At 38.7% G+C, this 16,692-nt stretch overlaps 1 protein-coding gene across 1 annotated transcript in view; it reads left to right on the forward strand.

The window, feature by feature from the left end:
- Positions 1-267: 267 nt before the first annotated feature.
- The window catches only part of nos1 (nitric oxide synthase 1 (neuronal)), a 60,678-nt gene continuing 44,253 nt past the window's right edge, over positions 268-16,692 (forward strand). Inside the window, exons 1-4 of the mRNA XM_017451264.3 lie at positions 268-520; positions 1,775-2,478; positions 8,687-8,813; positions 16,483-16,614. Of these exons, the coding sequence (XP_017306753.1) occupies positions 1,805-2,478; positions 8,687-8,813; positions 16,483-16,614 (933 nt within the window). The 5' untranslated portion in view covers positions 268-520; positions 1,775-1,804. The remainder of the gene's footprint in view (positions 521-1,774; positions 2,479-8,686; positions 8,814-16,482; positions 16,615-16,692) is intronic.

Below are 16,692 nucleotides of genomic sequence, written 5' to 3' on the forward strand. Positions count from 1 at the left end.
CTGAGACAAAATGCCAATTTTATTCCTCCATATGGAACAGCGCGCGCGGTATGGCACGCGTTTAAGTCATGCGCTCTTGTTGGAGAGCAGGTGCGCAAAACGTTTGGCAAAAGAACAACCGCCCAAAACACACACACACACACACACACACACACACACACACACACGGACACAAAAATGTTCAGAAATGCAAGTCGCCATTTAATTGGAGCAGAGCGGGAGGGGGAGCTCGGTGATGACGGGAGATAAAAACCGGCGATGGTGCACCGCGCAGGCGTTTTCCCCCCTCCTCTCTCTCTCTCTCTCTCTCTCTCTCTCTCTCTCTCTGTCGCGTGCGCTCCGTGTTTGCGGAGGATGCCGTTGCGGCTGCTGTTCTGACGGGACTCACTACAAAAAAGCTGAACTCTCTCTCTCTCTCTCTCTCTCTCTCACACACACACACACACACACTGAGGACTGAGGAGAGAAGACATAACACACTACACACGCACTCAGTAGCTGCGCGCGCGTTTTCCAAACGGTAAGCTTATATGCATCATTTCATCTTTATGTTTATTGCTATTATTATTATTATTATTATTATTATTATTATTATTACTTACATTTATAGAACGTGATGAGAAGCTTTACATGGTTTTTGAATGTGTCATGCTGCCAAACTCCGAGCTAATCGCGACAGAGGCGCAACTTTGTGTTGTGCGCGCGCTCCTGTTGATTCCTCTCGCGACAAGAAAGAAAGAAAGAAAGAAAAACCCACAACAAAATTCCGAAACTGCGCGCGCATTTCGTGCCTTCGGCTTCAGAATGAACTCGTGCATGAGTGATTTTGCGCGTGCATTCAGCTTATATATATATATATATATATATATATATATATATATATATATATATATAACCGATATTTATATATAAATATATATTTAAATTATATTTAAATATAGATATTTTTTGGTGTGTATATTTGTGAAAGTTTTCTTTCTTTTTCTGAGAAACTGTATACCCATTTTTTTTTTAATTTAGACTTTATTTATATTAATTTTTATATATTTATAGGCTACAGGCATGATGGTTTTATTGATTTTGATGTCGCGTGCACTTGTTGCTTTAGGAGAGTCGGTGTTACAGAAAAATGCCAGACGGATCTTTGAATAAAATCAGAGCATTGCTTAATGATGTTATATTAAACACACACACACACACACACACACACACACACACACACACACACACACAACCACAATAATTTCTTGAGAACATCATGCTCCTAACATGCACTGGTGTTAATTTGATTAATCACTGAGCAAACTGCCAGACTCATCAGGTTTATTCTTCGGAATTGTTGAGCCATCTGGGTGTTTTGCCTTCACTGTGCATCATGGATTACTGTGATTATTTATATTTCTGTTCAAGCTTATTGTAGAGGGTAAGTGGGGAGCCTAGAGAGTGTGTGACAGCCTCGAGTGTGTGTTTTTAAAGTAGGTTACTCGTTGCTTATGTGTTGGACCACAGCAAAACTGCACCGGCGTCTCCACTTATTGCTTTTGGAGATAAGCAGTGGGTGACAGTAGCACTTTTGGATTTGGCACGAAAGCATGCAGTGTCCTGAAAGTTCTCTGGTGTGTTCATGAATTTCCTAACCTCTCGTATATCTGATATATAAGATCCCCAGCCAGATATGCTGCTTTGAAAAAATCAATCAAAAAGAGATCGGTTTTCATAAACGTGCATGGATTCTAATGTTTTTTTTTTGTTTTTTTTTGGTGCGTATTTGCAGAGTGGTGTTACTGTACAGAGTGGCATCACCATGCAAGACACAGACGTGAGTGTGTGTGAGCTCCAGCCCAACATCATCTCCGTGCGCCTGTTCAAGCGCAGAGTGGGTGGTCTGGGATTCCTGGTGAAGCAGCGCGTGTGCAAACCCCCCGTCATCATCTCGGATCTAATCCGGGGTGGCGCGGCCGAGGAGTGCGGCCTGGTACAGGTAGGCGACATCGTACTCGCCGTCAACAACAAGCCTCTGGTGGACATGAGCTACGAGCGAGCACTGGAGACGCTCAAGAACGTCTCACCCGAGAGCCATGCCGTCCTAATTCTTCGCGGCCCAGAGGGCTTCAGTACGCACCTGGAGACCACGCTGAGTGGAGACGGCCGGCCTCGGACAGTGCGTGTCACCAAGCCGGTGTCAGCGCGGGCCTGTCAGCGCTGCACACCCAAGGAGCTGAGGGCCATCGAGAACCTGGCGTCATCGTCCTCCACTTCGTCCTCTTCCACCTCCTCGTCTACGGCACGTAAGGAGCCCAAAAGTTTGATTCCGCTGAGCGGGCCGGACGCGTTGCTTAATGGTGTGGAGGAAAGCAATGAGCTGCTGAAGGAGATCGAGCCCGTGCTTAAACTGATCAAGAACAACAACAAGAGGGACATGAATGGAGAGGGACAGAGGAGTGTGGAGAAGAGGGACGCCGAAGTGCAGGTGGAAAGGTAAGAGGAGGCGAGATGGAGAATGAGGACACATGTAAACACTGATCATTTAACCCTTTATTGGGAACACTGCATTTAATGTATTAAAGTCCACACCATGTCCCAGATTCCTCACTCATTCCTTTTTCTATTAGTTTCACTTTAGCTAGAGAATAATTCCTAGTGACTCCTGAATGAATAACCTGGAAGTTTAAATAGTTAAGGAAACTGGAAGTTTAACTAGTTAAGGAAAATATTTGCCTCATGAAATTTGTTTAGTTTGTTTTATGAAAGCAACTGAAGGCACACCATCATTCACACGGATGCAGCAGGACAGAATGAATCCATCTGAAAGGGTTCGAAAAGGATGGATAGTTAAGGGTTCTGTCCTTTCTGAAGTCCTTCTGCTGTAGGGTTCTCCATCGATGTTTAAGAGTTTACCAGGAGGAACAAACCAAAGCACGCTTTAGGGTGATAGATTTTGCTAATAGTCTATAAATGATTTAGTATCTGCAATGAAACTTATAGCTAGTGGTCACTGGTGTGAGGGCATTAATGGGAATTTTAAGGGGTTAAAACAAACAAAAGGGGTGTAATAGATTTACAACAACAAAACAATAAGAAAAACAAGAATAGTAATAATAATAACTATACCACAACCACCACCACCACCAATAATAATAATAATAATAATAATAATAATAATAATAATAAAAGAAGAAGAAAAAGAATAGTAATAATAACTGCACCACCACCACCACTAAAAAAATAAAATAATAATAATACCAATAACGATGATAATAATAATAATAATAATAATAATAATAATAATAAAAGAAGAAGAAAAAGAATAGTAATAATAACTGCACCACCACCACTAAAATAATAATAATAATAATAATAATAGTAATACCAATAATGATGATAATAATAATAATAACAACAATAATAATTATAATAATAATAACAACAACAACAACAACAATAATAATAATAACATTGATATTAATATTAATAATAATAAGCAGAATAAGAAGAATAAGAATAGTAATAATAATACTAACGCCACCACAAGCACCACCACCACCAACAACAACAATAACAATAACAACAACGACAATAAAAATACTAATAAGTAGAATAAGAATAATAGAAATAAGAATAATAGCAATAACAACAATAATAATTGTTGTTATTGGTATTGTTGTTGTTGTTGTTGTTATTATTATTATTATTATTATTTTATTATTATTATAACCTTATGGGTTCCCCTAGAGGGAAAAAACACAAGTGTCCTAGGTAGAAACTTGTGTTTCTAATGTTCTTTAGAAATGTATTCTAGATTTTAGGAGTTATGTAGGAAAAATATCTGAAAAATCAGACAATTCTACAGCTACCCAAAATCAAACTAACTCCATTATTAAATATTTAATAACGATGATTTCGGAAAGCTGTTAATACTATTAATATATTAATGAACGTCTATACTTTCTGAATGTGTTATTATGCAAATAAATGTTCTGTGATTACCATCATCATCATCATCATCATCATCATCATTATCATCATCATCATCATCATCATTATCATCATCATCATCCAATACTGAAATGCACAGAGTTTATAAACGAGTTTAGTTAGTGGTTTGTTGGAAATATGACCAGACTGCAGCCATTTCCTCTTATTAGATGATGATCTTATTAGTTTGTACCTGATCTGGATTAGTCAATTAGCCTAATAGTTGGGGGCTGCTGATAGAAATCTGATTTACCTGCAAAATCTGTAGGCATCGGTTCTCCAGACTAGCTCACTGCCATCCCCAGGGCATGAGTCAGAGGTTTCCTGGAGCTCGCTGTGTATTTCCAAGGCAAATCATATTTCAGATAAGTGTGCTTGGGGAAAAATAAAAATATTACCATGCACATTTCTGACAGACGGCCGAGTGAGTCTGCAAACCCAAAGTAGCTGTTTGGAAAGCTGTTTTAAACAGAAATGCCATTAAATATTAAAGGTTGTTTTTAAAAGCATGTAGGCAGAGGATTATAGAACGCAAACGCACCAAATGAAGGAGTCGTATCGATCTACGAGCCCAAATGTCTCTGAGTGCAATTTCTTCAATGTTTTATTTTACTGATTAAAGACAGAGAAAGCATTGACAAAACATTGTAGACATGTACACAGTAAAATTCCCATTATTTAATTAAGTCCTCTACCACTGCGAACAGAAGCAAATTAAACTCGGCAGGAAAACGCTGCAATGCTGTAGGAGCTCATCAAACACTTAAGGCGTCCTCCTGAGTGTCTACAAAAAAAAGTGATGCTTGAAAATGATACTATTGAAAAGGCAAAAGTGACACACAGCCGAAGAATTTGTGTATTTGAATCTCTGCTCGTTGTGCTAATGACTCTTTGCTTAAGCTATAAATGGCGTCTTATCGTGCGTTTCCGTCGCGTGAAAATCGCGACGTCTGCGCCGAAGATTCCCGTTTCAAGCATGTGCGTTTCATTAAGATTTCACACCGAGGTTATTTCTCTCCGCACCTGAGCTTACTGCTGTGAGTGATATGCACGATAAACTTTAGTGAACTCGGGTAGCTTCGGGGAGCCACATTCACAGCCAGTAATGAGAGAGGGAGAGAGAGAAAGGGAGTTGGTGAAAGGCAGAGGAGAGAGAGAAAAAAAAGGGGTGGGGGGACTAAATGGAAGACAATTAAAAAGAGAGGGAGAGAACAGGGTAAGAAAGGGAGGCGAGAGAAGAAGAAAGGAGGAGAAAGAGGGAGGAGAGAGAGAATGACAAATAGAGGAAGTGACAAAGCGTGTAAGTGGCAGACAATTTGGGAGAGGAAGAGAGAGAGAGAGAGAGAGAGAGAGAGAGAGAGAGAGAATTCGAATTTTCAAAAGACAATTACTAAAAACTTGTCCTATCAATTCTCACTTTGTTAAAAGAACTCAAGGACAATATGCTCTCTCTCTCTCTCTCTCTCTCTCTCTCTCTCTCTCTCTATATATATATATATATATATATATATATATATATATATATATATATATATATATGTATATATGTATGTGAGAGTGGGAGAGAGACAGAGGAAGAAGTAGAGAGAAAAGATGGGTGAGAGAATGAGAAAGAAGGTTGGAAAGAGACAGGTGGAGGGTTAAAAGAGAAGGAGAGAGACAGGTGGAGGAGAGACAGACAGTAAGAGGGTGAAAAAAAAAAAAAGAGGGAGAGAGATGAATAGAGGAGAGACAGAAAAGAAGAGGGTTTGAAAGAGAGGGCGAGAAAGACAGGCGGAGGAGAGACTCTAAGAAAGTGAAAGAGTGAAGAGAGAGAGACAGGGAAGGCGAGATAGGTGTAGGAAAGCTGGAAAGGAAGAGTGAGAGAGAAGGGGGGAGAGAGAGAGAGAGAAGGGGATACTGAAAGGAAGAGGGTTAGAAAAAGAGATGGGAAGAGAGCCAGAAATTAAGAGTTAGAAAAAGAAGGCTCTATAAACAGAGGTGGAAGAGAGCAAGAGAGAGAGGAAGAGGTAGAGAGAGAAAAATGGGTGAGAGAATGAGAAAGACGGCTAGAAAGAGAGCTGGAAAGAGAGACATGTGGACGGTTAAAAGAGAAGGAGAGAGACAGGGGGAGGAGAGAGCGATAGTAAGAGGGTTAAAATGAGAGAGAGAGAGCAAGAGAGATGAGTAGCAGAGAGACAGAAAGGAAGAGGGTTTGAAAAAGAGGGTGAGCGAGTCAGGTGGATGAGAGACAAAGAAAGAGTGAAGAGAAAGAGAGACAAGGGGAAACAGAAAAGAGGGAGAAGTTGAGAGAGAGAGAGAGAGGATGGGTGAGAAACCGAGAGAAATAGAGACAAAGAATGAATGAGAATGAGAGAAAGAAAGAAAAGAGAGTGTGTGTGAGAGAGCGTGACGTGTAATCTCAACATTTGACCATATGAAGGATTTCCCAAACATTCGATGACTATTTATTTATTTATTTTTTTAAATGACACAAAGGGAGTGATTGCTCTTCATGTTTATGTCTACGAACTAGGAACCGAATTTGGCTCACCATTTCATTGCGCGTTTCAGAGGTCAGAGGTCATCTCTTCTGAGTTTAATCAGAACAAAATATAGCTGACCTTAATGTCCACTAATCTGTGAATCAGAGTCAGTAATGTGACCCGTGTGTTCAGTCTGTCATCGCAGCGGCCGTCACCCGAGTCCAAAACAAACGTCTCCTACACGCCGCACACGTTTAGTCACTCCTATCACATTTGTGGTGTATGTGTCACTACTCTCCCATCATGCAACTCTGGAAAGCAGAGTGTGAAGAATTTATAGCGCGAGTGTTTGTTTACACGATGACGTCGCATATCTCGCGCTCATTCAAGGCTTCGCTGGGAGATTCCTGATTACTGTTTTTAACCCTGACGTACTGTAAGTTAGCACGATCGTGTTTAAATAATCATTACCTGCAGGTGGGGAGCGATAGTCCGGGTTTGTCTTTAGTACTTGTGTGTGTCCTGAGCTATAAAATCAAAATAAAAATTAAGATAATCGAGTGTAAAATCTTCATACAATTAAGACAAAAATAATGATAAAAAAAGATCTGCTTTAAGATCTTTAGTGATTTTGTTTCAGATATGTTCCTTTAATACAACAAGTAACATCAATAATACAGTACATAGATGAATATTTATTCATTCAAACGACGGTATATGTTGTTTAATGCTCTATTCTGATTGGTCGGAATTTATTGTCGATTGATTCATTTTCCATCACAGCAGCTGTGACAGTAGTTCCGGCTTCACGGTTTATATTGTGTAATGTTCCACGTGAAAAGAAAAACCCGTGTGTGATTGTTGATATGGTGAAGTTTTTCGACGAGGAGGTTTATTTCACATTTTCGGAAGGAGTCTCCAGTGTCAGTGCTTCGCAACAAGCTGTAACGTTACGTTGTCAGACACAGGACAGTCTGTGGCTTGTCAGTAACGTGATGAAACGTGTGTTATTAACTTCAGGAGAGAGAAACGGCCTGTTTATAGCTGCTATAATGTAAGTGATAACAGGGACGTTCTACAACGTTAAATGTAACTATAAATGGATAAAAAGTATGACATGTTTTTAGCATGGACGGATTGCTGGCATATACAGTAAGAGCATGAAAACACTTCAGGACTTTGGAAGTGTCGTTGGAAAATAATCAGCTATCCCTACTGTGTAGCGCTGCATCACACACCCTGGGGTTGATTATTTTCCTGTAACAGCATGCCCCGTGAATGTTTTTATCACTTACTTCCTTACATCAGGGCAAAAGGTTTTCTTCAAATGATTCATAGACAGAGTCAGAGTAAAACTTGTTTTTAAACTTCTTTCTTTTCTTTATTCTTTTTTTTTTTTCTTTGATTGTTGTCTTGTTACAAGACTTACCAACATCTTAGATTTGTATTTTGTAGATAAAATTGTGAAATAAAGGGACGTTCGTTTTTTTCCCACCTAGTCACTATATATGAAAAAAGTATCATTTTATAATATAATATAGGAAATGTATAATATGCATACATATTGCATGATATCGTTCCAGTTTTATTTCGTTGGTGTCTCAAATGGTGTTTATATATATATATATATATATATATATATATATATATATATATATATATATATATATATATATATATGAAAAAAGGTTATGGGAGAAATTAAGTTGTAAAATGCAACGTTTTTTTTTTTTTTTTTTAGTGTACTGTTACAATCAAACATGAGGAGGTTCAAAAAGTCGCACTTTCATAAGTAACTAACTAACTAACTATATATATATATATATATATATATATATATATATATATATATATATATATATATAACATGAAATTGCTTTTATTAGTATTAAATATGAAAATGCTTTTCTTTAATACTATTCAAATTAAATTGCTTTGTATTCATTTGTTTGGTTTGTGATCAACATAATAAAACCCTTGTGTTTTAGCTCATAGTGAAGCAAGAAAGTTTTAAATCGATTTATTTACAAGAACAAACTTAAACGCAATTTACCCAACCTCTACTACTTGTTGCTTTAGCATTCTCATTCTCATTATTCATGTTCCATAGAGACCTAGGTAATCTTTTAAGTGAGAAGGAAAGAGAGAAGCAGGACGTGTGTACTGTAGATGTAGATTTACATGTGTAGCATGCTCCCCCCCCCCCCAAGTGTACGAGTACTGATGTGAAGGGTTTCTACTTTCAGAGACCTCGGTGTGGGAATAAACAGCAATGCCCAACTGGCCTCCGATAATGACAGAGTGTTTGAGGACCTCTGGAGGAAGGACAACATGCCTACGGTGCTCAACAACCCGTACTCAGAAAGTGACAAGGTACAACAAAACCAGTCTTTACCACACACGCATCCATCTCCTGATGTATTTGACTTTTTTTTTTTTAACATGGTGTATTCAAAGAGCGTGCTCAAAGAGGTCTACTTTCAATAAAAAGTTGAAAATGAATCGATAGGACTGTATACTAAGTACATGCAGTTTACTTGATGCTCCTAATGTATAGCTAATCTGTACTTTTGCTAAAAACCAGATTTGCTAATAATCCTATCTGTATTATACTGTTTCCCATATAACATTAACAACGATGCTTGATTGTGTTGCCATTCCTAAGACTACGACAAGTAGTGTTTAATGTTTTATTTCTATCACAGCACGGTCGAACTCTCAATTCTGATTGGTCAGAAAGTGTTGATTCATTATCTATAAAAGCAGCTCCGACAGGAGTTCTGGCTTCTAGGCAAATCATACGTTATCGTTTCTATAGTAACAGCTAATTCACAGGACTTGCATGGTAGACGATCCTCATAACGTAAGCATAATAATATGTATATATTTTTTAAAAAACCCTCGCTATTTAAAACGGAACATATATGTCATTCTGGAGATGATGAAGTTGTTTATTTAGCATTTTTGTAAGGAGTCTCCAGTGTGAGCACTTTGTAGCAGTCCGAGGTAAAGCTGTAAAGGTAAGTTTTCAGGACTTAATGGTTTCTCAGCATCGGGACAAATTGTCCTTTTTAACTTCGAGAGAGAGAATATAGATGAGGGAATGAAAGTTTATAGCTGCTCTAATTTAAGTGATAAAAACGTTCGCAGATGTTAAACAGCATTAGATGTGCCTGAAAATGGAAAAACGTCTTTCATTCAGAGTCTAAATAGATCAGTCTCGTGCTCAGTTTTCCACAAAACTAGAACTAAACTGCAATATATTATACATTACAATACATTCTGCTGACTTCTGTACTGTAATCCCTTAATGTTCAGTATCGACACTACATTTAGTACCACATACTCAAACACCTGCAGTGAGACCATCTGAGGAGGTGTATTGAGGAGAGATAAAATAGATACTGTCCTTCAAGTGTAAAAAAAAAAAAATGACACAAATCATCCCTAAAACTAGCAGCGCTAGTCCCCTTCTGTGCCATCGGCTGAGGCGTGTATCGTCGATGAACTTCAGAGAGGAACACATCAGCAAGATTTGTTTAGTTCAAGTTCAAGTTAACTTTATTTAAAACTGCCGAACAAAATATCGTTTCTCTCAGACCGAGATGCTAAAAAAACCAAAGAAAGAAATCAGTTTACTCTCCTTTGCTGGTTATAATAGTAAGCTAAAGTGCTAGCTTGCTAACGAACTTGTCCATGTGGGTTTTGTTGTTGTTTTGGTTGTTGTTGATTTATTTATTTGCATGTATGTGTGCATGTGGCATGAATTCTGAAGCAATGGAATGACTTTTGGTGGGAGGAAAATCCTCTGCTAGCTAAGCTAAGAGCTAAGTAATGCTTTTTTTTTGTTTCCTGAGGTAAAAAGTACCTCAGTACTGCATAGCCATTCTCTTAACTCTTCTATAGTTTAAACCAATTATTTATCCGTTATTCCTATATATATATATATATATATATATATATATATATATATATATATATATATATATATATACATATATATATATATAAATTCACATTTTCTAAGCAGCCATATATTCATGCTAGTTGGCTAACGTTACATATTGTTTTTAATGGACTGCCGCTTTTTATTCATACTCGGTTAACCTGATTTGGTTTTATAGAAATATCAGATTATAGTCTAATGAAAAGCAGACGTTCACTTGACTGGAAATGAGGATAGATCTGCTTTGTTCCTAATTTTCTTCTAAATAATTGGTGTTTCAATACTGACCAGCTCATCACGACTGTAACGTTACTCATTATTGTGTAGCGAAGTGTGTGGTTATGCATTTGTGCCGCTGCACGTCTCGTGTGTGTGTGTGTGTGTGTGTTTGTTGAAGCACGTGTGCGTTTCACCTGCGGCAGAGCGTCACTGAGGCGTACAGAGAGCCGGGTGGAGGCAGAGGGCACGATGTTCACCCCGTAGCCCAGCACGTGGCACTGGTGACGTGTTAGCTCGCTGAAAGCAACCGGATGAAGGGAGCCGATCCAAGAGAGAGATAAATGAATGAGTGCAGCTGTGTGGTCACATAGGGGTTGAGAGGGACCGAGTCATTCTGTCGTTCGCTGGAGTAATACACAGCTTCTGGGTGATTAATCCCTTTGGTTGCGTGACAGCTGAGGAGTGTATGGGTCAGAGTTGGAGCAGAGAAGGGAAAAAGAAAAGAAAAAGAGAGGCACTTCTTTGACATGGTGTTTTTTCGGTGGTATCCTTCAAATTTACACAATATGCCCCCCCCCCCCCTCCTCCCCCCCACAACTGTTTCCTTTAGCTTATCAGCAGTGCATTAGTTCAAATTAGTCAAATACATATAATGGTTTTATTTATTTATTTTTTTCATTTGAAATTAGAGGATGTATTCGAGGATGCAGTGAGAACGGGAAATGTTAAGCTGCAGCCTCTGCATGCTCATCTACACTCACCGGCCACTTTAATAGGAACATTTGCACACCCGCTCGTTCATGCAGCTATGCGTAATGCATCAAATCATGCAGATATAGGTGAAGAGCTTCAGGTAATGTTTACATCAAACATCAGAATAGCGAAATAATGTGATCACAGTAAGTTTGATCGGGGCGTGGTTGTTGGTGCCGGATTGGATGGTTTGGATATCTCAGAAATCTCCTGTTTTTACACAGAATGGTGTGAAAAACAAAAACCGTCCAGTTAGAAGCAGTTCTGCGGGCAGAAACACCTCGTTGATGAGTGAGGTCAGGAGAATGGGCAGACTGGTTTGAGGAACAGGAAGGCTACAGAAACTCTAATAAGCACTCTTTACAGCGGTGGTGAGCAGAAAAGCATCTCAGAATGCACAACATATAAAGCCTTGAGGCGGATGGGCTAGAGCAGGAGATCACGTTAGGCTCTACTCCTGTCAGCTAAGAACACGAATCTGACACTGGACAGTTGATGATTGGAAAGACACCAGGTGAAGTTTTTTTTTCTTCAAAAGTCGCTATGGTAACCTTGTACCTTGACGAATTTGTCTTCTGGGTTTTTTTTTTTTAATTATTTTTTTTTTTTTTAAATCATTGAGAAAACGTCCATCAGATTGAAACCTTAGATAATGAGATCACTTCAGACATTCAAGAATATCAAGCGATGTCACCTCCTGCAGCTTCAGAAGCACTTCAATTGCTCAGATGATTGGATTTTTGTCTGCGACATCCTGTTTCTAGAGAAACATTGTGTTACATTTTGCTCTACATTTATCACCGAGTTTAATAATTACACTGTAGCAAATCCCTGAAGTGATATACGTATATTTACCTTTAGGCTGTGTGTCTCTATACCACAGCACTGTTGGATGCTTCATTCTGATAGGTCAGAATGGGTTGACGACTTTTCTTAATCTTAGGTCGATTCTACTTCATCTTAATTTTCTTCAGCGCCTCGGACAACAATTCGGATTATTAACATACAAAAGAAGAACACACAAACTAACTTGTCTTGCGGACGTTCCACAACGTTGAACGCAACTGTAAATGGATAAAAAGCGCATCTTTCCTTAATGAATTGGCAAACAAACAAACGGGCAAATTTAAATAAAAATATTTCAGGACCGCTGTCACAATGGGTTTTCCTCACACGGCACACCCCGTCGTGTTTGTTCCTTAAATACTCAACTCCAGAATTATTGGCACCCTTTCGGAGGAAAGAGGATACGCAATATATCACTCAGGTCCTGTATTTAAAAACAATAAGATGCTATTTACAGTAAGGGCTATCTTTACACATTGTACATCATGAGGGTGAAAGGAAGAAGGACGTACATGTGTGTGTGTGTGTGTGTGTGTGATGGAAGATAAATGAAATACAACATAAATAAATAACAGTATCTAGTGAGGTGAGGTGAGGTGAATGCTAGCTCACGTTGTCATAGTTGTCATGTGGCATTGCAATGTGTATCAGAAAGCTATTTGATGCTTGAGTTACTCAGAGTCGGGCCACGTCTGTTGTGAAGAGATCCGTGCTGACACGCTGTAAAAGGTCTCAGTTTGACCCTCAGAGATCTAGCTATTTAAGATTGAGATGGTTATCTATACATTTTGCCTTCTTTCACTATTTCCGTCTGACAGTTCTGGACTTGTTCATGCGTTGCTGATTTTACCCCCCAAAATTATTATTGTTCTTCTTTTTCTTTTTCGGTGCACGATACTTCTAATTAACATTCGAACTGAGACCCCCTATCGCCGAGCGTTCTAGTCAAGCAACCTTTCGTGTGTCCTTAACGGTCACATTGCCGATGTGCTGATGGAGAATCGACTTATTAAGGCGAGCGAGCGTTTCTATCTGACGTCTGTAAACACGATTCGCTTTTTTTTCCTTCTTCTTCTCTCTCCCGGTGATCAGAAGATAATGAACGTCACTGAAGAATATGTCTAATGGATTGCGTCAGACGTCAGATTTCTGTTTGTTAGTCTAATGGGCTCGTGTGCAATAGCGGGGTATTTCTCCTATCTGGAGAAGATTGCGCGCCGAAAGCCGAATCCCGCATAATTTCCTGGCTAATAAGGAGCACTCATGCAGTTGAAGGGCTCGGTGAACTCGAACCGAGGAGCCTTGAAGTCTCGGAAAGCTCTGCGTGCTGAAGAAATAATTACACTGTTCACAACATTACTACAGTGACAGTTTAACTTACATGGCAACACCATCCTGTATTTGCTCATGGAAAGGATTCAGCATGATTTCAATCTGGTGAGAGTTATCAAATCTGTGAACACATACCAGAAGACTTGCTTGTTTTTCCAGGGGGTAAACATTCTCGAATCGTGCCTTTTTAATTCAGCTCAAAGAAAAAAACGTCGCTAAATGGAACTTTTTAAAATAAAATCCGCACATACTGTCCTTTGACGGTCTAAACGCTGTAAAACTACACGCTCTTGAGTTGTACTTGACTTGCTTGGCCTGTCTGTTCTGCTAAATCTGCTGCCATTTCGCAGGCAAAAAGCTTCTGATGTTTCAGCTCAATCATTTTATTCACTTACGAGACTGCAGGCCCATAAATGCACCGAATTATATCCATCAAGACTCGTTAAAGTGTTTGCTAAAAATGAAATCATTCATATATTTGTATACACCTGCACGTCCGTTCCTTCAGTGATTCTTCGTGGTAATATTTACAGAACAGCTGGAAGGGATTTTTCGTTCGCATTTGTAAATAACGCCTATAATTACCGTTTTACAAACATTATTTATGTAAAATCTGGCTTCAGTTTTTACTTTGAAGCAAGTACGTGAGAGAAGTATTCATTTTTACTAGTCGACAAGTAGCCTTTTCAACAGTTTTAAGCTTTTTAAAATTTTTATTAATGTAGTTAAATGCTGATAAACAACAGCAGACAAACTGCACTTTAATTAACATCCATACGCAGGTTATAGATTACATTTCCAGCATTAATGCTTCTTTAGACTGCAGTATTAACAAGGAAAATGAATAAATGAGTGTAATAAATGTGTAGTCATAAATCAGTGTGCCACAGTAGGAACGGTGGTGCAGCATGTTCTCCCCGTGACCGTGTCTATCCTCCGTCCTTCCGAAATCATGCCAGTAGGTGAATTGCCTAAGATGAATTTTCCCTAAGGATGAATGATCGAGTGATGGACGTGTGTGTGTGTGTGTGTGTATGTGGACTGGCATCCTATCCAGGGATTATTCCCACCTCACATCCACTGTTCACGGGATAGGCTCCGGATCCACCGCGCCCCTGACCAGGATGAAGCGTTTCGATTTTGTCCAGATTTGACCTCATTTCATCTTAAAGATGTCATGCAGTGATTTTTGTCATGTATATCCCTCTGCCACCGGACTTTGAGGACGGAAATGAAATACAAAACACCATGTGGGATCTTTTTGCTAAACCCACACATGAGTGAAAGAATGGCAAAACCCCGAGGCACGTCAGACAAGAACAAACCAACAGAGATACTGTAATCTGAAGGATTTTAGACAGATGCATCCAGATGTTTGTTTTGTTTTGTGAAGAAAAAAAAAATCATCCTGGATAAATGATGGAATTCATTTAAACCCCTCCAAGGAGGAGCCGGAAATAGAAACAGACCAGCGAAAGGGCTACCAACTAGAACTGATGAAACAATAAGCTCTGTGTAGCGGTTTATCTCATCTTAACGCCATTAAGAGAAAATTACCTCGGAATGAATTATCATATGGAATATTAATGAGTTGTTGTTTATGGAAAGTTGTGACAAGCTATTACACAACACTTTCCAAATTTAGATACAATCTGAATAGATTTTTTATTTATTTTTTTAAATTTATAATAATGCTGTGCAACAACTTTTAAAGGAGCATAGAATACGTTCAGAGTTTGAGAGAAATGAAAACCCCGCCTTTATTTATTCATTTATTTATTTATTTATTTTCGCAACCATTTTTTGAGACGGTTCAATGAGACGAGCTCTTACCGTTTGTCTTTTCTTCCTCCATATCAGGAAAAGTGCATGATTGCTGTGAGACATAATCATAACCGCACAGTGTTCTTTAGCTCTGAAATGCCCGGCCCTGTTTTTGTGTAAAGAATCCGGTCCATTCAAGAAAAGATCACCTGCCATTACAGAAGAGAAGAGATCCCGATGGGCGCTGATTGAAATGTTCATTCATGTCCATAGAAAATGACACAATTCCACACTCCCTGATGGGTCTGCATGCTGAAAAGCAGCCACTGTCTGAAACGCTAGAGATGTGTAAGGGCAATTAGATTGATTTCCTTTTCTTACACAGTCGAGCTCTTCGTCACTACTGACCCCAAAAACAACTTACAGGCAGCTTTTGAATACAAAGACGCTATTGGCGTTCCTCATTCCCATGGCAGAGTCAAATCGGAGCTCAATTACAAAGGCTACTTAATTGTCTTGACTGGCGTTGCGAGTAGGAATGTAATTTCCTTCTTTCACAGTTATGACAGGAAACAGAATAATGACTCGAGATTAAAGGAATTACAAGCAAGGAGTACAAGAATCGATTTTATTTGTTTTATTTTTTTTTTAAAATGTTTCACTCAGCGCATAAGTAGAAAATATCTTGAATCCGAAGTTAGACTTGAACTCGAGCATGGCCGTGAGTTCTGTCCAATCAAAGTCATGGATTTATTGCAATGGATGTGTTCGAATAGAGTAGAGTAAAAAAGCTCCAGTGTTTTCTGATCACCTGATGTCAAAATTGTCTTAATAATAAGTTTATAATACGAAACGATGGAATAGAAGTGTTTTTTTTTTTAAATAAATCAATAAAAATCTTTAATATTAAATGCGCAGATGTTATCGTATACATTATATATAACTAAAAAGTTCACCAATCGCAATCAAAAATGCAGCTAAATATACTTTCATACCCTGTACTTTTGACGATTTCTTCCGTTGTATTCTTTTCTATTTCTATCTCTATTTCTGCATGTTGATTCTTAATCATTTATGCTTCTATTTAATTCCAAAGAAAATGGAGTATCAACTTTATCAATGTTCCTCATCTCCAGTTAGTACATACATCAGTTCGTCCTTGTCTCCTTTGTTCCTCCACAGCCACCGTCACAAGTGTCTCCAACTAAGACCCCACAAAATGGGAGCCCAACAAAATGCCCCAGGTTCATGAAGGTAAAGAATTGGGAGACTGGGGTGGTGTACAATGACGTACTCCATCACAGCTGCAGCAAGGTAATAAACTGAAACACAACACACTCCAGATCATTAACACTCTCACTCATAGCAGTATAGCATATACAGTTCATTTTA

Source organism: Ictalurus punctatus, chromosome 22 (genome assembly GCF_001660625.3).
Source record: "Ictalurus punctatus breed USDA103 chromosome 22, Coco_2.0, whole genome shotgun sequence".
NCBI classification, from domain to species: Eukaryota; Metazoa; Chordata; class Actinopteri; order Siluriformes; family Ictaluridae; genus Ictalurus; species Ictalurus punctatus.